The sequence below is a fragment of the Mytilus californianus genome, unplaced genomic scaffold (genome assembly GCF_021869535.1).
Source record: "Mytilus californianus isolate M0D057914Y unplaced genomic scaffold, xbMytCali1.0.p SCAF_4, whole genome shotgun sequence".
NCBI lineage: Eukaryota > Metazoa > Mollusca > Bivalvia > Mytilida > Mytilidae > Mytilus > Mytilus californianus.
The window spans coordinates 83,533,930-83,559,467 of NW_026262690.1; the positions used below are offsets into that span (position 1 = coordinate 83,533,930).

Sequence of the window (25,538 nt, forward strand, 5' to 3'; positions counted from 1 at the left end):
CATGTTAATTATATTTCCTAGGAGGTTAAGTTCAACAAACCTCATTTAATGTCAAAAGAAGGGACAGACAGACATTACTATTTCAATATTCACACCTCTACTACTTTGGGTATGGGGACAATAATGATAGTATATTGACAATTTTATCTCAATTCTATATTTGTACAATGTGAATTTATACATCTTTTTTACATTGAAGTGCAGAAAAATAATTCAACAATAAAATGTTGCTTGAAATGTTAGTCTTTACAGTATGTTGCCTGAGAGTTTTGTATCTATTTCAAACCATAGCAGATGAATGTGTAAATATCTGAGACTTTAAATCTACATTGTTTGTTCCCAAATTGGCCTGTAAATAATTAGCTCCAAGAAACCTGAAATGCTCATTTAGGTAAAAATGTGTTATATTGAGATTTTGGTAAAAATTCTAGATAAAATTGATCAGTATTATCTCAGAAGTGTCATAAATCACATAGGTTTTAAAATTGTATTGAATTCAGGACAATTTATCAATTCTAGTTTTTTGTATAAACACATAGATAATCTATGATTCCAAGGTAAATTTCAGTATCTCCTTGATATATCATATTAAGTGTTGCTTTGTAGGTCATGATAACCTATATGTTCCAGAACGGTTTTATAAATTTTATAAAAAGTTGAATATGTTTTAAATACTTGGATGGCTAAGTTTTACAATAAAACAAGTGTAAGTGAAATTTCTTGTAAAAGAAAATCCTTTATCTTATCAAAATCTTCATAAATGTACTGCCGTTAAAATATTGTCTTCCCATACAATAATTTGTCAATATTTTTCCGCAAGCAGTGACCTTAACTACAATACCACTCGTTAGAACTTTAGCCACTGCACAGCACAAGTGCAAGGGAAAAACCGTGATGACAGAATGTAAACAAACTTGCACTGGAAGATAAATAATAACAACTGATTCTTAAATACACAGCTCTATCGATTCACTTATTTTTCACATGCATCACACGCTTTAGGTTGCAATTCTGCAAATATAGACAATGCAATTTCCCATAGGAACTCCTTTTACGGCTAAAACTGTACCATTTTACTTGGAAGTTTCGTAAAAAAATCATATACTAGAATGGAAACCTCATATGCACTACTATTTTTTTCAAAGGTCAAAATATAGGGCTATGCGGCATATTTTCAACATTTATATGCCCCGAACTTATAAGAGTTTAAACTTATACTAAAATTCTGTATACCCCTCTCTTCACTTTGGGTCTTCCACAGATTTCAATTTGGCCGCTATTCATGTGTAATTATACTGGTAACATTCCCAAGCTATGTCTCTACGGGATAAAACATAGAGATCATATCTGGGAACCAGTAGGTAAACAAAACAAAATATCTATGAATATTATGTATCTCCCCAAAAGAGGCGTGGTTTGTGAAACAGCTGTATTTACAAAGTGCAACCTATATGTTGATTGTTTATCAATGTCATGATCCCGTCAACTTCTGCAAAAAACTTGAAAGTTAATTAGCTTGCGATCAGCAATCACTGAATGAAATATTATTTGTTGATAATACGTTATAGATTCGTACATAATGTAAAATAACTTGCAAACATGACTTAGTTGAGCATACATGCATGCATTGTTTCAATAATTTCGATAGCATTATAATTTCACGAAACTCGTTTAAGTTGTCTTTAAGTAAAAGTATCCATTACATAGTGGCTAGAATCACACTCCCCAATTTAAGATTTTTCTGATTTCAAACTCATTCATGTTGGTAACTGGTCCTCGTACTCGTAAAATTTCGTGCAAAAATCACCACTCCAGTACCCAGCTTTACATTAGTTATAAGAGGATCTAAAATCTGAGTCTATAGTGCTAAAGCAAACTTTTGGTAACCATAATATGTTACAAAAATGTTTCCAAAACAGAATTCCTGTTAAAAATATTTGAATACTGTGAATATCTGACGGTAACTGCTTATAAACCAGAACCACGAACACCGTTACCTGTAAATTATGTTCCATGACTGTTTTATCTCCAGATCCACTGAATACAATACTGCCATCAACCTGTCAAATATTAGAATCATTAACAGTAACGCTACATAACGATGTCATGTGTAACAGTCTAGAAATTTTTTTCGAGGGGGGGGATGGGGTTGGGTTATTTTTCATGAGTGACATTCAGGTTTAATATTTAGGCTCAAAAGTCAACAAGAGGTCAGTAAAGATGTTGTTTTCTCTATTTTGAAAAGAAAATCAATATAAGTTACAGTTTTTTACTTTTTCAATGAAAAAATCTGTTATTCTAAGTAAACAACATTGTAGTTTGCAGAAAAATTTGATAACATGATTGATAATTGGTGTTAAACACCACTTTGAGCACTATTGGCTATATCATGGTGTCAGTTTTTAATGGTGGAGGAAGCCAAAGTATCCAGGAAGATCCACCAACCTACGGCAAGAAAACCAGAAAAAATTGAAAATTTGTTTACCAAATCAGTTCAGTTTGGAACCTATCAATGGGGTTTGTCACAAGAACTTTCAATTCAATATGATTTTTGTTGTTCTCTTCATTTTCAAACTAAAGAACGCTTAGTGGGCAAGCTCAGAATATTCTAGGCTCCTTACATAATTCATATGGCTTTTATTTCCCTCGTAAAAAATAGTCCCTTTTTAAAAAGTTTCTGCTTATCAAATTATCATCATCATTCTACATGTAAATGATATTGCTGGGGAGAATGGTACTTTTCTAAATTTTTATCAGTTTCAGGAGTGTTTTCAGATGAATTTAGACATCATGAAATATAACAGTATAATTTCTATGCATATATATATATAATACAAGATATTTTAAAGGAGGATTAAGTTTAACAGCATTGATTGAAAAAATAAATAAATCATCATTATTATTTGGGGAAGAAGATAGCAATTAAAAATAAATATTTTGACAAGTTTAACCAAGCCTGGCACATTTACCAGGAGGCAATACAGGATAATTTGATGGATTAGAAATTAAAAAAAATTAACAGACATGAAACTAAATTTTCTTCTTTTTTTTTCTTTTTGTTTGATTTACATTATTATTTTTTTTATTTTACTTAATCACCTTTTTTTTTTCTTTTTTTTTTTTTTAATTGTTTAATTCTTTCTACTTTTTGTCCTTTTTTAATAAGTTACCTTTATAAAATCCTGACAATTAATTGAAGTCAAAACTCTAATTTGGCATTAAAATTAGAAAGATCATATCATAGGGAACCTGTGTACTAAGTTTCAAGTTGATTGGACTTCAACTTCATCAAAAACTACCTTGACCAAAAACTTTAACCTGAAGCAGGACAGACGGACGAACAGACGGACCGACGAACGAACAAATGGACACACAGACCGAAAAACATAATGCCCATAAATGGGACATTAAAATAAGGGTGCCATCCTGTTGTAAAAAAAATAGGTTATTTATACAAATCACACTCTCCAATTTGAAATTTTTCTGATTTTAAACTCATTCATGTTCTGAAAGGTGGAAACTTTCATCCATTTGAAGAGGATCCAATAAAAAAAAGCATAACAACAAGAAATAATAAGGTTTTTTTTACAAGTTTCCCTCCCTACAAGATGGTATCCCATTTCAGATTTTTTTTCTGTTTATTAAACTCATCTGAGGTTTTAATTAGTGGAAACCTTCATCCATATGTGAAAAGGATGCCACAAAAAAATGAAGTTGCTAACATGATGACAGCAATGAGATGGACGAACTAATTGATCAATGGGTCAATTGCATTATACCCTTGAGACCATTGAGGTATGTAATAGCAGTCACTGCAATTTTTTATTTCATCTAGGAATTTACCTTTTCATGTTTCTGTCAGTGAACCAATTTTATTTATCACATGGCTATAAAAACACCTTTGCATTTATCCTACAACTATGTTTTAGTAAACATATCAATTGCCTAAACTCTTAGCATGACCCTAAGCTTTGATATGACTTACCTGTAGTGAGAATACAGTTTTTGTATGCCCCTCAAGAATACGTATCAACAGTCCAGATGTGGCACTCAGAACAAATACAGTGGAATCATATGCCGCCACAAGAATAACTTTCTGGGCCCCTTCTGTTGCTGAGGATATACAACTGATGGGTCGATCAGAACAAACATATGCATCTATATTTCTATCAGTCTACAATATACAAAAAAATTTTTTTAATAAGAAATATATTTTAAGTCAAAACAAAAATTTACTAGACCATAATTCTATAGATTTGTTGTGACAAGATTATGATTTTAAATTTTTTCACATGAACAGCAATGGGAACTAAATTTTATTCATTAATTAATAGTATGGTGGGGGAGGACCACCAAATATCAATAATGTAGGTGTAGTTTAGTTTCGAACAACTTTTCATCAAATAATGCATTAAATTTCTAATTAAAATTGTTTGATTGGATGTGTTGGAAAGAAAAAGTGCTTTCTAATCCCTAAGTATAAGTTTACAATAGCCACTAACATGATTAATGACCTCTGAAAATAGTTATAAACTAGAAGTGTCAGAATAATATGAATGGTTCCTCTCCCAAAAAAAAGCTTGAAGCAACATAATTTTTAAGGTCCAAACCCCGTAATTTCGGCAAAAATGAGCAAAGCGGGACCAAACTGACACTTGATCTGTAACTCATCGTAGTAAACTCACTATAAGGAGGCATAAAAAGCATGTTTTCTCTTAATATCTTTTGGGCATAAATAATTTTTTTCTAGATATTATATACATAGCAAGTACAGACCACCTGGTGACCTCTAATTATTTCTTTTTGGTGAACTTGCGTTGATGGATTGCAGACTAACTTTTCCCCCATTTATATTTATTCACAGTAAAGATTGATCAATATGATGTAGATTATTAGTTGATCTATACCGGTAAATATCGAGAATATTTTCTTGTTGTGAGGTTGCTGTCTCATTGATATATATTTTGTGTCATATAAAAAAATTGTTTTTGGTGTTATTGATATTTTTTCTCTATCATTAGTTGATTTAAATTTTTTCTTCAAAATTATTTTTTCTAAATACAGTTGACTCTTGTTCTCGAAGTCAGCCGGATCAGAGAAATATTTCGAAATGCCTGAGTTCTACTTAAAGTATACCGGAAGTTTGACAGACCAAGGGACACAACTCTAGCTTTGCTTGGTAAGGCTAAAATAAATCCAGAGGAATATGGGTAAGGGATCTATATTCTGGTCTGAGATCGAAGTATCTGTTTTTTAAGGTCTTTTATTATTATACATGTAATAAAATTACATTTTATTTTGTCTCTTACTTAATTCTGTGTACCGTTACAATTTTTCCTGCAGTTTTTAGCCTAGAGAGTAATTTCCAATCAATCTCAGCGTGATTTAAAGTGGACAAAATTGTATTAGATTTTAGAAAATTTAGATTTCTTTGCATTTTCTTTTATTTCAATCGTTATCTGCAAGAGAAAATACAAAAAGATGAAAGATTCCGACTGAGCAGTTTTGAGTTAATCACTAATTCCTAATCCTTACTTTATGCACAACTAAACTCATTAATGTATTACGGTTAATAGTTTTTAAAACATTTTAAATACTTTTTCATAAAATATCATGAAATTTCAACTCCTCCAATTTAGACTCATCAGGAGTGATACATATATATTTATATGTGGAACAAAGTTCGGGACTATGGGAAAACTTAAGACTCATTTGAATTTTTGAGTCAACCGAGTTCAAGACAATTAGAGTTAACTGTATTGTATTAGTATAAACTGACCTTTGTACTCCAGACTAATATAGATCCTGTATATGTACCAATAAACAACTTCCCCCAGTTATGATGAAAACACTGTAATTTTTCCTCCAAATTTTCTGTCCGAAACAACTGTCCAGTCTACAAACAAGCATTACATTATAAAATATAAAGTGATAAAAGTTCTTTCAACTGGAAAGACAGACTATGTTCCATCTCCATTTTGTTTCAGAGAACATTTGTATATTATTGTATTATTCATACACATCTATTTCCACGAATTTTCCAGGATTGATAAACAAATCTAATTAACACATTGAGAAATTTTGATAATCATGGTTCATATGTACTCACAAAATCCAGGAGAAATACAACTCCATGTAAAAAAAATAATACAAAAATCAATAAAAAGAAATTAAGATATTTGTTTAAAGTATTACATTTTTTATTACATTATCAAAATATAAAAATTCTTTCAGTTTAAAACATTCTGTATTTCATGGATACTATACTTTATATATAAGTTGACATATATAAACTCACATTAGCATTGAAGCCTAATAAATGTTGTGAGGGACCTCCTGTGTACAGACGTAAGGAATCATTAGTTCTCAGGACAAACATACAACTGATCTGATGTGGGGAGCAGTCAAATGCATGTAGTAATTCACCAGTCTGTAATATAAAAGAAACAATAACTTGCCATTTTCTGAAATAAAAAAATGCTTACCCTATTAATTAGCCATCCCCATCCATTGGAATATTTATATCAATCTGATGAGTAAAGCCTTTTTCAACTTATTTTTATAGTTTTTTCTTACGCTGTGATGTTACACCACTGTCCCAGGTTAGGGGAGGGTTGACAAACATGTTTAACCCCGCCACATTTTTTATGTGCCTGTCCCAAGTCAGGAGCCTGTAGTTTAGTGGTTGTTGTTGGTTCATGTCTGTCATATTTGTTTTTCGTAAATTGTTTTGTTATAAATTAGGCCTTTAGTAATCTCAATTGAATTGCTTCATATTTTTCATGTCGGGCCTTTTATAGCAGACTATACAGTATGGGTTTTTCTCATTGTTGAAGCGATACGGTTGCCTGTAATTGCTTACATCCACTTCATTTGAACTTTGGTGGATAGTTGCCTCATTGGCAATCATACCACATCTCCTTATTTTTATATTGGTACACTTTTCCCAAAAGTTTGGTAGTGAAGGTAAAGCAAGATCTTACACTTTTGTCAAAAATGTTTAATTAATGTGGAGAAGTCTTTTAAATAAAATTGTATAGGGTTGGAAGGCAATACCAATAAATAATAAATAAGGTGGGGATTTGAATAACACTTTAAAAAGCATATATTTTCTATCAAATACACATACAAGAAGGAGAAAGATGGAAGAAAGAGGAATCTTTCAAATCTGACATTAAATTTAAATCCAAAACTTGTATTTGCAATAAGACTTAAATTCCCACAGTTGTAAATATAAATGAAACAAGAATTTTGTAGTTCATCATATCTCAGACTACTGTAGAGGAAAATTGGGGATAGGAGAGGTAAAGAATGGGGAGGAAAACTTTGTCTTTCTCACACCCACTATCATAAAGTTTGAATAAGAAACCTGTTAAAATATTAGCTTCTAAAAAGTAGTTTGAATCCATTACATCAATATATAAAATATCTGATGTGCCTTAAGACCACCTCCTTTCTGGTTAGTTTTTTAATTATATCATACAAAATTCTGTTTTCGATGGATACACCTTACAGCTATTTATCCACCATTACTGGACATCACAGAGGTTCCATTAAAATTTTAACATCACAAGAGAAAATGACTGATGTCACAAAGGAAAAGTGATTGTTGAATGAAGTCAAAAGTTCAAGTGTTACAAATTCTCTGGTCAAGTGTCGCCGATTCCCAAATAGCAATAAGGTCTATTGAAAGGGATGCATAAGCCAAAATGTAAACTACTGTATGACAGGAAATTCAAATAGCCATACTTGCACTGTGTTCATTCTAATTAATTTAAGGCTGATATGCAAAATTTTTTACATACATGACATATGCTGCATTTCATACTGTTTGATTTCCATTAATATGATTTTGCCATAATAAAAATTTAAAAAAAAACACAAAAACTGCTATATATGTATTCAGGTTTACCAAATGACATAACAGAATATCTGAGAGTCATCCATATCCCCTTACCTTAAAATTGAACTTTCTGACAGAATTTCCAAGATAAGACACATAGATTTCATCTCCAACAATTTGAATACCAGACACCTGCTGTTGAGGACCAGTAAATCTCCTTCGATCATCGAGTCTAATATCTCTGCATTCTTCTTTAGACAAACTTGATCTTACTGCTGCTTTCAGCGATGCCAATAAATTAGGGTTTAATTTGAACCTACAGTGGTAAAAAAGTTTTTTTTAATATCGTACCATTTATTTAACAATTTTATCATCTTCTTATGCAAAAATAATACACAAGTAATTCAGAAATGCAAAGCAGCATTTATTCATATCATGGAATATCATATTAAAGCATCATCATATTTTTTATAAAATTTTCTTTCTTCCAAAATATGCATGTAATATTTGCCACTAGCTGCATTAGACCTTTAGCAAGCAACAGTCAGGCTAGCTAAAATTTAATGCCATTGCCATAATGCATTTTATCATATACTTGTATAAAATATTACTAAAATTTTACAGTTCAATAACATTTAAAAATATTAGAAGGCTATGAAAGGATTACTAGGTTTATTGATCAGATTCCTAACAATTTCCTCAGCGGGCTGATAAAGGAACCTTTATTGACTGCTTCCGGAATGTTATCACATGCCTTTCCGTTAATTTCCGTGACGTTTATCACATGCAACGTCGTGCATTTCCGGAAATTTGTTCGAAAACGACAACACAGAGCGGAAAACCGCAAGTGATTTAAGACTTTTCACAAAATGGTTGAGGAGCATATTTTCAAACTAAGTTCATGATAACTGTTGTGACAAGATAAATAAAATGCTTGTAATATCAATAAAAATAATTAAAGTTAAGAAATTTGTATTTGATTGTCTGTAAATTATTATCTAAAAATTCATGGAAAGACAAAATTTTAATTAATAGTTCTTGTCTGTATTTCTTCTGTTGAAGTATATGATAAAAAGATAATTACATGTCATATATCATATCAGACCCTTTATCGGCCCTCATTCATGATATCAGCCCTCGAGCCTACGGCTCTTGGGCTGATATCATGACCTAGGGCCGATAAAGGGTCTGATATGAAAAATGCCATGTAATAATCTATACGTATCATAATTAAAACAATGACCAGAAATGAAATTTTTTTTTTTAAAATGTAAGTACTTGTGTTATTTTCTTGACATCAAAATTTGCATGAATTTCAATTTTCTACCAAATTAAATATCAAGAAAACAGGAAATTTGTATTGATTTTTAGGACGGGAAACAAAACAAATGGAGAATGTGTCCATGGGTCACATATGATGCCCCGCTTGCATATAATGTTATAAAGGGGCATAACTCCAGAACAGTAGAAGTGATGCCACCCAAATTCGAATTTGACCTGTGTTTTGTGGTAATAAGCATTGTGCAAAAGTTTCATTACATTTTGTTGATCATGAGGCAAATTAAAGTTAGAGAACGGAAACCAATATGGGACGTATGTACGTACATACGGACATACAGACGGACAAGGGTAACACTTAATGCTCCCTCTGGTGACAGCGGGGCAGAAAAATATGTGTTATAACAAATTACCTATCTGACTTGAATATTTAATCTGTTGAACCCTGTGCTCCATGTTTACTCTGCTTAAATATGGTCAACTTTAAACAAAATCTCTCTTTTTTTTTGTTTGCTTATAAGGTGTAATTAAAGGAAAAGCTTATCAATGTATTCTGATTCACTTTCTCACATGTTTATGTATCAACTTAAAACACTTTCAACTAGAAATGATGGACCTAATACTTGGAGCTAAATGAGGCCCTTACTTTACCTACTCCTATCAATGAAAATTGTTTAATACATGAATGGTCTCTACTGTACATTTTTCCACATTAATACTTTTTTGATATAGGATTGTCTTTTATCCACATAATTTCATTAACAGATGACAAATTATTCATTCATACCAATTCCATATATAACAAACACTTTTATTACTTCATTTATAAACTTAATATTACTATAGGATTAATTGATTGATTGGTGTTTAACGCCACTTTCAGCACTATTGTGCTATTTTATAACTGAAAATGTTAAAAAAAGTAAATTCTTTCAATCCCTTCAAAACAATTTAATTTTATGGAAAAAAAAAAATAAAATAATATAAAAGTCTTGTCACTTATGTGCAAAATTATCAATAATGTGACTATAATGTTATAAACATGTCAAATTCAAGAATTTGATATTATCAAAAGTTGTTATTTTACACCTACTTTATGGTAAACTTAAACATAAGCAACATCCTTACCCTTAAAGATCTTTTACCCAGATCAACCTTTTTGTATAAGACATCTTGAAATATATATTAAAATGTTGCATATATACCTTTCAGAAAACTTGTCTTTAAATTGTGCTCGACTGTCGTCTGATTCCGTTTCTAACTGCACTTCTTCTAGTAACCTGTGTGGAATGACTTCTGACCCCTTTTCATTTGATCTTAGATCTTCTGACTTCTTGTCAAAAAACATGATATCATCTTTGTTGTCAGATATTATTTCTACATCAGAATGTCTGGATTTCTGGGCACTCTAAAGTGATTAAAATAGCAAATACTGTTTCAGCTTTTTCCTTTATTTTATATAAAATTATATAAAAAAGTATAAATATAACTGTTTTTATCATCAATCATATTACATCAGCCTAAATAAATCTGAATAAGAAAACTAAGACTACCTTTTATAATAAAAGCATACATAAGATACAGAAAATAAAATCATGGATTTGATAAATGTGTCTCAAGATTAAAGTAATTTGAGTAAAATAAGTGTCATACATTTTCTTTACAAATTCTATGATAATCTCTTAAAATATCATTTGCCTAAATTCAAAAAATTGAATGAATTCTGTATATTTTTTAAACAGGAATGTTACAATCCTATTCAATTACACATGATACTTGTTATTCCATGCACAAGGTCCTCATGCGTATAATGGTTTGTTTATAAATTTTGTGTTTTGTTATCATTAATCCTTACTTTTTTTAATTAACTTTCTCATCGTATAATTTTCTTGTATGGTAAGTATTTGTTTTTATGCATATGTTGTATGATATGCAAAGTAAATTTAATATGGACAGAATAGCCACATCATTATATGATTTTCCAGCAGATATATATAATATACAAACTTAGTGTAAAATGCTAACCTTAGGTCTGTGTCCATGCTTATGAGGGGCGTCTTCATCCTGAGAGTTATAGTCTGAACTTGAATCTAAAATACAGCCCTCTTTCTGTTTACGAATTGAAACTCTGTCCCTTTCTTTCTTTGTTTTTAGTCGTTTCTTGTAAGGAGATGAACACCTTCTTTCCTCTAGTTTCTCAGGTACAGGACTAACCACAGAACAATCAGCCCCTTCCCTCTGCTCACCATCAGATACAGTAATCAAAAGTTCAGATACATCAGGCTTATTTTGTTTACAATACAGTCTGATTTTCTCACCTAAGGAATTATTACTTCCAATACTTTCAAAATTAGAATCATGGTCTCTAACTCCAGAATCACTTCTATCATCTGTTTCCATTCTTATTTCTTCCTTATTTGAACGACTGGATCCAGATGGTGGTTTGTTGAACAGTAACTGCAGTTTATTATACATGTCTTTGTTCTGATCTCCGTCTACCAATAAAAAAGACATACCATCATCTTTACCTTTCCCAGATTTAAACTGTTTCAGCAGTTCTGCCTGATCCATCCCTTGAGACAGACTACCCATGTATTGAATATTTACTTTTTCTCTGTTATCATATATTTGTCTCATCACGTCAGATTTTTCTACATCACTACCCTTCCCATCATTCCTTGATGAACCCACATCACTTCCTTTTGACAAACTAGTATATTCCTCCATATGAGAGGAAATCCTTTCACCTTTTGGTTCCTCGTCTTGTTTCGTAATCCTTAATTCATCATTTCCTGAAAAAGTTTTAGGCGATGTTTCAACCTCATGTTTATGTATTTTTTTCACTTCTTCCCTTCTTGGTGAATTAACTGGTGTGTTTTGAGGAGATTTTGTCTGGTCAGTGTTCATTAGATTACTGAGAGTTACAAATCCAAATGATTTTAGGTAAGTTGTTTGATTACTCTCACTATTCTTTTTTTCTCCTTCTATTTCAATTTGTCCAGCTTGTCTATTGCTAAGATTTTGGTCTTTGGTTGGAGTAGGCCGTAATGGAGACTGCAGATGCTTCACCACATCATCATCAACTTTTCTGTGTTTTAAGGCAACAGGAGACTGTGTTCCTAAAGGCTGTGTCCTTGAATGACTTTGAGCTTCATCCCATTCAGGGGATTTTGAACGAGATGGATGATATTCAGAATCAGGTTTTTCAGCAGCTAGCCATGATTTCTTATGCGGTTTTTCAGAATATTCATCCTGCACAGATCGTTTAGGTGAATCATTGATGACTATTATATCACTGCCATGTTTCTGATCATCACTCATCATTATGACATCCTCAGATTGTCGTTCTGAACTCGGATTGTTTAATATTTTCTCACTATAAACTTGATCCCTTTCTAAATTTTTCTCTGAACTAAGGAGTTGTTTATCATAAGATGAATTCAATATTCTTTGTTGATCCAGCACTCGCTCATTTATAGTTTTAGAGGAGGTAGTTGATAAATTTATTTGTTTTTCATTATCTGAGATTTGTTCTTGCAATGAACCATACCTTGATGTCTTCTCCATATTTGCAGCAGATGACATATCAGCCCCTTCATAAAGTATATCTGAAACTTTTATCTGGGTGATTTCTTTTGACTTGTCTATTATCTGCTGTTGTCCTGGTGACATTTGACTATGTGGAGACAAAGTGTGAACAGAAGGCATGGCAACATTTGACCCAATTCTGACAGGTGAGATTGAGGCTCCTTGAAACTGAGAAGAGTGAACAGACTGAATACTACGAGGGGGTAGCATCATGTGTTGTTGATTTAAAACATTTGGTGGCATCTGTTGTTGTGATATATTTGGTGGCATGTGTTGTGATGATACATTTATTGGTGTGTGTTGTAATGATACATTTGGTGGTATGTTTTGTAATGATACATTTGGTGGCATCTGTTGTGATGATGCATATAATGACATCTGTTGTGTTGATACATTTGATAACATTTGCTGCCTGATATCAGCCGTATTTATTGATCTCAACTGCTGATGTGAGGATTCCATCAAATGTGGTGGAATATGTTGAAGTGAGGTGTGAGTTGAAATTGGTGGCAGATCTGAAGGTTGATTGTACGATAAAGTAGAATCAAAGGATCTTTGTCCATATGAAGGGATTTCGTTTTTATCTTTTTCGTTATTTTGTTGTATCGAGTTTAAAACTTGCAATCCTTTCAAAATATGTGGTTCTATTTGACCTATTGGATTTCCAAACTGATATTCTGGCCCCGACCTTGAACTTTGACCTAACCATGAGTTCTCTGCAGAGGACATAGGTACAACTCTACCACCAGATGTAATTCCTGAATCCTCAGTGGCAGATAATGGTGGAGTAGGTCGATCAGATATATCTGAATCATGTCTTGAATCTGGTCTTTTTTGTTTATCACGAGCTTCTGCAATTATATGTATAAAACTCCGCATTTCTATCCAATTTGTATAGATTCAATTTCTTCAAATAAATAGTATATTTCAAACTTTTTTTAAAAATTTTGGCATGCATTCAAACAATTTTTCTTTACATGCACATGATGCAGAAGACTATAAAAAAAAATACTGAAGCACCATAGTTGCAAAAGAAGAGTTGAAATCAGTTTGGATTCGTAGTAGCAAAAACTTTCTTGTGGTATCAGGAACTTTAGTGTTTTTTTGTTGTTCTTTTTTTTTTTTGGGGGGGGGGGGATATTTGAAGATGAATACAACTGTCTGATGGCAATTTTATCTCAAGCGATGGTATACCATACATTTGCCGAAATTGCATGCAGTCTTTTAATTACTGTTGTGATCTTAAACTTCCACCAAGTCAAAATCAAAAGGCGTTTTTTTTTTTCACAAAAGGTGCATTTTTGATTTATAGCCCAAAAGATATTGTCTGGAAATGAAACTTTTTCCAAAATTTTATTCTATATACCTGCACTGTGACCTTCAACTTTGTTCTCATGATACAGAGAAAAAACAATAAGAGTTTTGTTCCTTCCAAGGGTCACTTCCAAGCTAATTTTTGTGAAGGTTTGATAAAATAGTTCAAATGAAAAAAGATAATTAATTTTGTCCCATTCACAGTACATCAAGATTGATAAATATCTGATTTATAACTCAAAAGATAAGTACCTACCAACGGACGGAATTACCAGTTTTTCAATCTTTTTTACTTAAAAGGCCCACAGACCTGTCTTTATTTTGTCAAAAGTTTAATGTAGTCTTTGAAAAAAAACAATGAATTTATGAAATGTTGTTATTTTGAATATCAGCAGCAAAACTCCTGAAATAAAGGTAATTTAACAATAAATGATTCACCTTGTAGAACATTGATTCTTCTTGATCTTAAGTTTTCTTCATCCTTTTTCAGCTGAAATAATTGAATTCCTATAATAACTGTATACTTGTTATAAGTTTTAACAAACAAATAAGGAATTGATACATATCTTGTTCTATAAAACTATACAGTTTCACTTGTGGTGTTGAGACAGAGTAGAGCAATGATTTTTATTATGAAAGTGCTGCTATATTTTTACAAAACTAGGACAAAGTTAATATGAATTTCATTGTTGTTTGTTGCTGAATACCAAATTTGTTTTTCGTTTATTGTTTTGTACATAAATAAAGCTGCTAGTTTTCTCATTTGAATTTTTTACATTTGTCTTTTATGGGCCTTTTATAGCTTGCTATGTTATATGGGTTTTGCCCATTGTTGAAGGCCTGACAGTGAGCTATAGTTGCAAACTTGTATGTCATTTGGTCTCTGGTGGAGAGTTTTCTCATTAACAATCATACCACATTTTCCTATTTTTATATTGCTAGGAAACTCAATTTGTTTGACAATTTTTTAAGTATACTAGACTTGAAAAATCTATGAGCAAACTTTTTGTTTCCTTTCTTGATATCTGTTGAGCTCCTCCGTAGATTCTTCTATTAGTTTCCGTAACCTGGTAATATTCTGATCGACGTCCTGTAATTCCTGACGTGTATCTTCCTCTTTAATACTGATATCATATACAGTATCAACCAAACTCTCCGCTGTGGAAGTCTCTGATGGTCGCCTCATTCTAACGTCTCGACTGATAGTAGGTAAACTCATGTCTGATGATGACATCACTGTTATAAATAAAGTACTGTTAATAAATTAGCAATAGCAAGCTCAAGCAGTCATGGCAAAATTTTAAGGGCCATGCACTTCTTAATCCATGATAGTCTAACAGCTCTTAATCCATGATAGTCTAACAGCAAAGCACAGAATTTTCAGTATCAATTATGTATACATCATATATATACTGAACCAAAGATTTTATGTAGCAATTTCATCTTCAGTGCAAAAGGTTAGGGGTTTGATCAATAAAAAATATAACAGCACTTAATTGATATTATTGTTGATTGCTTAACATCCATAGTTTTCATATTACAAAAACACTTTTCCTATACAGCCTGTGTCATATTTTTGGAATGTGATTATTAGAGTTATGTTGCTTTGGACAACATCAACATGTTTTGACCTACTGAATCTCATAATGTTTTAGGACAATGTATTTATCTGTAGATAACCAGTGAATTTATCTATGAGGGTGTGGATGGGGGGTTTACAGAATAGAGAATAATGGTCAAAAAATATAAAGAATAGAGAAAAATGGACCAACAAATAGAGAATAATGAGGTTCTAAAATATAAAGAAATAGAGAAAAGTGGCCTAAAAAATCAAAGAATACAGAAATGAAGGACCCCCCCTCCAGACCCTCATTTATTACAAAGTCTGCTTAAATGTATAAAATATTGATAGTTAGAACCTTGACAAACAACAAGATTTTGTTATACCAATCAAATGCTATATATGTGCCCTCACAACTAAAATTCAACAATGACATGTAATAAACATACCTTGAGGTTGAGTCAAATATCCAGATGAGGTAGACCAAGTTGTTACTGTTGTAGTGCTGGTTAATGCTACAGTCCCTACTGTACAGAATGGTTCAGTCTTTGGTATCCCACTACCAAGCCATGTAGAAACAGAGGGAGCCACTAATATCTTTTCTCCAACTGATTCATGGCCTGATTCTGTATGATATGTCTGCTGACCTAATGAAACACCATCAAACCAAGAAGTCCCAGACTGTGTCATATTATCTGATTTTATCTGACTGTGTGGTAATAGTTCTCTGTTATTCCACGGAAGACTTCCCGTAACAGTAAGAGATGGTTCAGATTGAGAAGTTTTGTTCTGAGATACGGAGGAGACAACATTACTCTCTATGCTACCTCGGTAACTTGCCAGTCCTCCATCTGATAGTTTGTACGGAGATACTGCAATCTTGTCATCATCCTGTCTTCCACTGGAACTGAGATTTGTAACTGTGGATTGGATATGCTTGTATTCATTTGATTTTAATTGTAAATGGTCCAGTTTTTCAGGTTTTTCTGAAATTTTCTCCCTTGCTTGTTCTTTACGCCATAATTCTAACGGGTCAATTGATGTCACTGATTCTAACTTGGTGTTAGTTTCTGGATTTGATCGCAGACTATCACTAAAATTAAAGTCTTTAGTTGTATGTAAACTTGACAAAGAATTAGATCTACTACGAAAATTGGTAATGCTAGTTTTAATAGGCCCTAATACATCACTTGCTTTGGTCTGGTTGCTTTTTTCTTTATGATCTACATGAGCATCAGATATGAAAGTTTTTTCTTGTGAATCAGTGATAAAAGGCATCTCTGTTTTAACTCTGTGTCTGAAGGAATCATCCTGGGATTTCCTTGGAATATCTGCTCTGTGAGCATGTGGACTACTGACTGGAGAATCCCTTAGGAAATCAGTACTGTGATCATGTTTCTGTGGACTACTGAACTGAGAATCCTTCAGGATATCAGCTCTGTGAGCATGTTTCTGTGGACTACTAGCCTCAGAATCTCTCTGGATATCAGCTTTGCCAGCATGTGTCAGTGGACTACTGACCTGAGAATCACTTGGAATATCTGTTTTGCCAACATGTTTCTGTGGAGTACTGACCCGTGATTCCCTTGAAATATCAGCTCTTCCTGTATGTTTCTGTGGACTACTAACATGTTTTACTGGACTTCCAGGACTACAGAATTTTTCTATGAACTCTCGTTCTTCTTGGCTATACTGCGGTGATTGCGGGCAACTTGATCTATCAGGACTTTTCACTGCACTTGCAGGCTCCTTTTTAATTTCACTACTTGATAGAATCTTTGTTTTCAGTCTATTCAATTCATTCATACTCTCAATATCTGAAAAGCCTGCTTTTGATTTTTCCCACTGATTCAAAGATTTATCCAAAAGTTCTAATTTGTCAACACTGGTGGACAGCTGTGAGCTTATTCCTGGATAATCATCAGCACTTTCTACTTTGATATTAGACAATAATAAATTTTGCTCAAGCTCATCAATATCTGGCTTGATATCAGCCTCAATTAGTTCTGCAATCTGAAGCTGGACTTCTGGTGATAACTCTTCCAAACCAAATTCGCCATAATGCTCAAGGTTATCATACAACCCTGACATCTGCAAGTTAAATCTCGGTAAAGATAAACGGTTTTGTGATTTAGCATATGTTCTCAAAAATTCTGCTAGCTGTTGTCTTTCTTTACGAGATCTAGGTGAATTTACCATTTTTAATAAGGATTCCCGGCTAGTAGATTCTACAGAAGATCGCAATTTAGACGGTTCAGCTGAATCAGTCTCTCTTAAGCCTATATTTTTCTCTGACATAGCCGACTCATCCTCTTCACCTTCATGTAGAGTCAGGCTTTCTTCATTTATAAGAGATTTATTTGTTTTGTCTTGTTGTGACTGACGAACTTCTAATTCAATCTCTTTTCTTATTTCATCAATATCTCTAGTTTTGCTTGTTACTTTTGTCTTGCCTGCTCTGGATATTGACTGACTAGTTGATTTTTTCTGTGAACTTTTTTCAATCTGAGATTCATCAGGGCTTTCAATGCTATGTATATCTATAATTTTCCTAGGACTAACATCCTTCACTTTGTTACCAGAGGACCTGCTAGGGCTCTCTACCTTAGAAACTGGTTTCTTATTCTTTGACTTTGTAGTAGAACTTACAGGAGTTATTTCCTTGACAGAACTGCTTGAATTTTCTGAGACATTTTCTTTCTTTGGAGTAGTGGATGATATTTTATCGCTCTTTTTCGATCTCATATCAATCAATTTTAAAGGCACATCTAAATCTGTATCATCAAGAACACCTTTGACATAACTTTTATTTATTTCAGCAAATTTAGCCAACTGTTTATTTATTTCTTCATTTTTTTCTACTTTCTTTCCCTTTTGCACATCCTTCTTTGCTTTTTCTCTCCTATCTCTAAGCTCTTTACATAGTTTTTCTGCTCGTTCTAATACTGTGTCACCTTCATCTGACCTTGGAGAAGTTTTACTACCACTTGCTTTTTTCTTTTTAACTTTTGCCTCTGGTTTTTTCTTAACATCGTGTTTTCTGTCTTTGTCTACTGATGACCGTTTTGTTGACATTTCAATATCTGTTGTACTATCAGCTTCAACAACAGGAGACTCTTGTGATCGACTCTTACTATTTTTAGTTGTCCTACCACCAACTGGATGCTCTTTTTCTGGAATGTCACTACATCTTTTCCTCCGTTTTGAAGTAATAAAATCCTGACTCACTTGAGGCTGTGACAAATATCCTGATGTTTCCTCTGATTCATCCTCAAACCTGACAGATTTTCTATTATCATCTACATCAATTCTACGTTTATCAACATCCTGATCCCTTTCTGGTCTAACATATTCATATCTATTGTACCTTTCCCTGCCAGAATATTGTTCATTTGACTCTTGATGGCTAGGCCTTCTGTTTCTATTTTTGTCCTGGTATTGGAATTCCATATCATCAGGAGTCTGATTTGGGTGTTCCCAAGGATCAGGCGAAGTGGAATCCCATGGTTGTCTCCACTGATAGGGAAACATCTGCATCATTCCACTTTTATGCCAATAAGGGTTTTCCATGCTGTCTTGGTAATTATAACCTTTTTCATAGAACTGACCATGTCTGTTTCTGTAAGGTCTCCTGTTTCCAAAGAATTGACCTCTAGCTGCAGGTTGAGAATATGACCTCTGGTGTCCTCGTGTGTCTCTACCATAACTTGTTTCCATTCTGTCTGTTTCTGAATGAGGATCATCATCTTTTTCACTGAAATAAATCGGAAAAATTGTGAAAATGTTACAATTTACATGAAGTTGCAGGTGTATCTTAAAAAGGGTGCAAAACTGTCTAGACTCAGGACAATTTGGAGCTTGACATATGTCAAAGTCAAATGTATACATAGTGTTTTGATGAAGAATATTTGTTGACCTCTATATGTTTTGAAGTTTTTTTAGGTGTTGGGTTGCTGTCTCATTGACATATACTTTACAACTGCATTTATTCATACATATCTGGAATTGTAACGATTACAACATTTAATATATTGTTTTAAACTATATGTTTTATCTTGAAAATCTGGATCATATGATTTCAAAATTCCAGTCATTATTAAATTGTATCCATCTATTCCTTACTCTGTGTTGTACAAAAACTTTTGTCATTACAACATGTACAATGTACATGTATTACATTTTATTTCACAGTAGATCAATATTATAAGCGTAGGTACTAATTTTTTACGAACTTCTTGAGTATAAGTAAACCATGAATTAAGCATTGAACAATATACAAAGCTTCTAAAGGCCTTAATGTGACTGTCATACAAGTGAGAGGTTTAGCTAGTTATAAAACCAGGTTTAATCCACCATTTTCTATATAAGGAAATGCCTGTACCGAGTCAGGAATATGACAGTTGTTTTCCATTCGTATGATGTGTTTGAGCTTTTGTTTTTGCCATTTGTTAAGGGACTTTCCATTTTGAATTTTCCCTGTAGTTCAGTATTTTTGTTATTTTACCTTTTTTGTATGAAGAACTTGTAAAAAATAGGACATGAAGTTAAATTTCCTAAATCAATGAAAATTGGAAACGCATAAAATAAACTTTAATCTGAAGTAATACATGTATTATGTGTGTGTGTGACATTGACAAGCTTTTCTGTAGAATTACTTACATACAAGCAGTTCATACTTGAGAGAACCTTAACTAAATATCTGTTGGATTTAAATATAGTCATTACATACCTAGAGTGTAACCTGGATTGTATTTCCTGTGGATCTAAGGTTTCAATCTGTACTCTGCTTTCCTCTATAGCCTGTTTGTGTTTGTCTCCGTTCAAATGTTTTCCATATTCTATAAGGTTTGGAGATATTGTAAAACACAAGGAACATTTGTGTACTGCACCCCTGTAAATAAAACACACATTATGTATCTTATTTTCATTGCATAAAACAGACTTTAACTATAAAGCATCTCTTAGTAAAAACAACGATTATGGTTAGGGATTTTAAAAACAAGGTCTTTAAATACTGAATATTAAAATAGCCAATCCTTTAAAAAGATTCATTAACTTTCGCTAAAAATATATATATTTATACATGCGTTTCTGCTAACACAACCAAACCTTATTTTCTTTCTTATTATGCATGTTCTAAATGTTAACAATTTAAGTGTAAACTGTTGATCCAATGAGGTATAAGTAATTAAAATTTTGCCTATCTTTCTACCCTAATTTATTCAAATGGAGAACACTGGAAATTGGGAGGATAAATACATTCATTTGGGGTTATGACACACGTTAACTTTGAAGAGGAAGCCCACGTAGCTTGAACATTGATCCCTACCTCCCAGGCAATGAGCCCTATCAGTGGAGCCCAAAGCCCTATCACTGGAGCCAGGAGCCCAAAGCCCAAATCCCTAATATGTAAAAGTAGGATGGAGCCAGAAGCCTGTGTTATCCCCCAACTCATTGTCCTAGCTAGATCAATATAATTGAGAGCGCAATACCACACCTCCTTCAAGCTGTCCCCACTGTCCTATCATATAAAAAAGTGTGCCTTATTTATAAATCAAAGACAATAAATATATAATGAGAAAGGATTGAGAAAAGTAGCAAGAATTCAGTGATTTTCACACTTTTTTCATAAAAATAAAAATATTGTTGCATCCCTTAACAATGCATTCTTTCAAGTAAATGTTGTCTCAAAATTAAAGTTTAACCCAATTATTTATTTGTTGATTACAAGAGATGAATATGCTAATATTTAGATAATTGCCTTTTTGAAATAAATAAACGCCACCCAAATTCGAACTTGATATGTGTTTTGTGGTAATAAGCATAACATTTGGTTGAGGCAAACTAAAGTTAGAGAACGGAAACCAATTTGGGGACGTATGTTTGTACGGACGGACAAGGGTAACACTTAGTGCACCGGCGGTGACTGCGGGGGCATAAAAAATAATAAAATTTATTTTTGATTGAAAGAAATAATGATTTAGAAAACCAATTTTATTTATAAATATCGATATGCACATATATTTATACATAACGTTTACCTTGCAACAACTCTACAATAGAGGATTTGAGTAACCATATAACAACTACATTGTCATTTGTATAAAACAACCCAGCATGTGCAGATATATACAGCATAGGTACATTGTAGGAAAATTTAACATTTATTTTGACCAGTTTCAGGATTACGTACCCTTTTGTTGATTCAATGCTAAACATATGAAATTTTTATAGAAAATCAACAGCCCTTCCCTATGTTCTCTTATATTTGACAATTCCGTATTTAATAGCAGTAATCCCCTATGACAAACTTTTAAATAAAGATATTAGTTAAAACAAGTCCAAATATGGACTTATTCAAGTGAACCTTTTAGAATGTCCTCCTTGACTTTAGTGACTCAGCATGAGTTTTTTGGGATTGTTAAGGTAATTTAGGACTTTTTGCAAGCAATAAACACTAGCACAACATGGACAAACAAGTGAGTAATCTATATTTCAAGTGTTATAAAGAAAATTTCTTTAATAAAGTCTGTGGGTTTTCTTTAGGCTTTAGGCTTGAGCTGCCAAATAATCCACATTTTCTATTAAATGCAATGAAACAATTAATATAATTGCTGTAAACGGCGTTTCCTTTTCAGATATGTATAAAATGTCACGCCTCTTTTGTATTTTGCTGTATTGATATAATTGTGTTTTGAAAATTTCATAATACACAGACTTACAGAAGGGGTTAAGAACCTTAAGACACCTGAAGAAAAGTGAGGGTAGCTTTTTTTATTTATACAGTATATGTACTACATGTTTTCCATAATAACATGTTGTAAGTTTTATCATTAGCAGATACATTTGTAATAATTACTCACTTTTTTCTCTGTTCAATTTTGATGTGGTGCATAAGTGACCATTCATGATCTTGTAATTCCTAGAAGAAAAAATGTAGGTGAAAGTAAATTAAAATATATGTAGCAAAGTTGTCATAACTTCTTTGTATATTTAATATAATAGATTATACAGAAAGATACTTGTTGGACGAATAGTGTTTTGTAATGCTATAGTACACAAATATCAATAGGTTATTTCTTTTTTAAATTGGTTAAAATGATTATATATCACTTTCAACTTATTAGGCTTTGCATGGGCAGCAGCCAATTGAACTTGATGAGATACAATCTTTAATTGGCAAAAGAAAAGTGTGTTATAACAGAATCAAATCAGTATAAATTGACAAATGGTCTATTGTAAAATGTATTTTATTTCAGTGCATATTTCACAAAGGATACATGGACTTCTATGCAACATGGATGTCACAGCATACAAGAGTATTAATGTATATATGAGTCATAGTTTGCTATGTAAAAAAAAATTGCATGCAAATTTGTATTCATAACTGTAAAACTGCAATTGACACCAGGGCTTCCAAAACGGTCGTATTTTCCGGACAAGTCCGATAGATTATATAAATGACTTGTTGTGCCTAGGCTGAAACAGATATTTTAATATAGTTCAGAAAAAAAATTGAAGTTTATGCGATCTTTTTGACCTGACCTTTGGCCTTAAACAGCCCACATTTCAATTTGACACCAACCTTTTCAGTGACATATGAAATCTTACATATGTCACATGACTGTTCTTCAGTACTTTCTGTGTTTTCTGTTCCAGACATCTTAATCTGAATACAAAATTATGGATTTAAAAAAATGAAAACAAAGAACTATAATAATACTATACATATTCAAAAACTGTATATTGGTGCAGAAATCAAGTCAAGGTTTTGAAAAAGTTTACAAAATTCAAAGTACTGGTATATTCTTCAACAAAATTTTAAAGCTAGAAAAGATGTTATTCCAAAACCGTGTACAAATGAATAATAAAACAGGCGAAAATCTTTTAATTTTACATAAAACTTTAGTACAGCATTTATACATGTACAATGATGTAGTAATCTCCCTTTTTCATTAATCTTCCAGAAAGGTTTTATGCAAACAGTTAAAAAAATAGATGTAATAGACGTAAAAAAAAATACAAAAGAGTGAAGAATTTTTTTTAATTGACTGCCAGAAATTTCAATTTTACACATGTTCATGAGTTTGTTATTAAAAAGACATACACGAATAAGTTATTTAAAAGACTGTTATGGGAATAGTTTTAATTTTTCTAAAGAAATTATGCTGGAAATGTTGATTTATTGGTAAAACCAAGACTATATAAATCCTTGGTAAATCAGAAATGTATTGTTCAGGCCTCAACCATGAAGACAATAATATACATGTAAGGTATTTTCAAAAAGGTTGTACTGTCATTGATAGTGTAAAAATAATTGATGACCTTGGCAAGGTAAATCCTTGGTCTGGTATAGTAATAGGTTCTAATTATTTCCTGAAGTGATTTAATTTTGAAAAAAAATAAATAATGATATATCTATATACAATGATATAGCTACTTATACAGACTTTGTCCTCTTTCCAATGTAACACATGCCCCATATTATTATACTTTTATTGAATGTTGAAGTAATCAGTGTGTTTCATGAAAAAGATTGTCAATCATGTCAATCTGTTCAAAAGAATTTACAAATATGCAGACTGCAATATCATTCCTCATACCTTCAAACCTTGTACAACTGCAAAAGTTTAAAGGCATGGCTGAACCTAGATAAATAAAACTTAAATGCGTTTTATGTTCATGAAAATTAAGAATTTGTATCTGTAACTAATCAATAATTGGGTCACAATTATTAGGGATTCACTTTAGACAATACAAAAAATTGCATAAATTTTAACTTGTTAATTACCTTGTCTAAAATTTTGGTACATTTGTTAATTATCTTTTTAACAACTAGCATGACTAGTACATGTTACTTGTATTTGGAAATACCATACAAGAAAAGTTTGATCTAAATAAAGAATTAACAACCTTATTTTAAGGAAAAGTATGATTTTTAAAAATAAAGAATAAATATAAGACCCTTATTTTAAGGAAAAGAAATCATTAACTTAAATTCTTTGAAAAAAATAATTTTTAAAAGCTTTTTTTCAGGAAAAGTATAAAATAAAAAGGTCAATAAAAATGCATTAAACACCCTATAAAAACTCCCCTTATCAACCCCGTATAGACATTATAAATGATAAAATATCAGGAAAATAAATGAAAACGAGGCACCTTCTAAAATTATAATATTTGAATAATTCGATTAGAAAATGAAAATTTTTCCAACTTTGGACACCAGAATAACAACTCAATAATGAAATTATGGAAATGAAAACTAGCTCTGAGCACCATACAATCCTTCATCTTTAATGACATATATATTTCTTAAATTCAATATTAAAAGACAATCCTAGTAGGACTTTGAAAAATAGTAAATCTATGTTTGAACAGAGAAATGCCCCCAAAACAAGCATTTACAGGTAAACCTTTTCAAAACAATGTAATTGAAAAATTATTTAGTTGCATGTCCCTTAATCTATTGGTCCACGCCGAAACATGCCATACATAGAACTCTTATATATCTAGGTCCAGTCTTTCATGCATGCTTTTAAACTTTTACAGGTGCACAGGCAGAGATGTATATGTATATGTGCTGTACATGTCTCTGGCTCAGGTTATTTTGTACTTGAGTCAATTTTGTGGTGTAAACATGACCATATTTGGCAATATCTTATAATGAACCTTAACATACGAATGATAATTCAATATCTCCGGCACTACAAAGGATATTATATAAGTCGAATCAGTTCAGTGTTGGGCTTTTTTTTCTTTATGGGTCCCTATACTTTAAGGTTAGGGTTAATTTATGGTTTGGGTTAGGTTTTAGGGTTAGGGCTAGTGTCAGGGTTAGGTCAGGGTTACATGTAGGTAAGGGTTAGGGTAAGGATTAAGGTTAAGGACAGTTTAGTAAGCTCCATATGGGTTGGGACCCCTATAAAAGAAATACAATGCCCAGTGTTGTTCCAA

General features: G+C 32.2%; 1 protein-coding gene across 1 annotated transcript in view; it reads right to left on the bottom strand.

Moving 5' to 3' along the window:
- Nucleotides 1-25,538, bottom strand: part of LOC127738724 (uncharacterized) — a 45,770-nt gene that overhangs the window by 18,497 nt on the left and 1,735 nt on the right. The window contains exons 2-14 of the mRNA XM_052250061.1: nt 23,170-23,253; nt 22,448-22,506; nt 20,314-20,475; nt 16,034-19,338; nt 15,027-15,259; nt 14,462-14,513; nt 11,147-13,560; nt 10,327-10,529; nt 7,958-8,159; nt 6,299-6,430; nt 5,780-5,896; nt 3,986-4,174; nt 1,998-2,060 (exon numbers count right to left, since the gene is read on the bottom strand). Coding sequence (XP_052106021.1) covers nt 1,998-2,060; nt 3,986-4,174; nt 5,780-5,896; nt 6,299-6,430; nt 7,958-8,159; nt 10,327-10,529; nt 11,147-13,560; nt 14,462-14,513; nt 15,027-15,259; nt 16,034-19,338; nt 20,314-20,475; nt 22,448-22,506; nt 23,170-23,247 — 7,209 coding nt within the window. The 5' untranslated portion in view covers nt 23,248-23,253. The remainder of the gene's footprint in view (nt 1-1,997; nt 2,061-3,985; nt 4,175-5,779; nt 5,897-6,298; nt 6,431-7,957; nt 8,160-10,326; nt 10,530-11,146; nt 13,561-14,461; nt 14,514-15,026; nt 15,260-16,033; nt 19,339-20,313; nt 20,476-22,447; nt 22,507-23,169; nt 23,254-25,538) is intronic.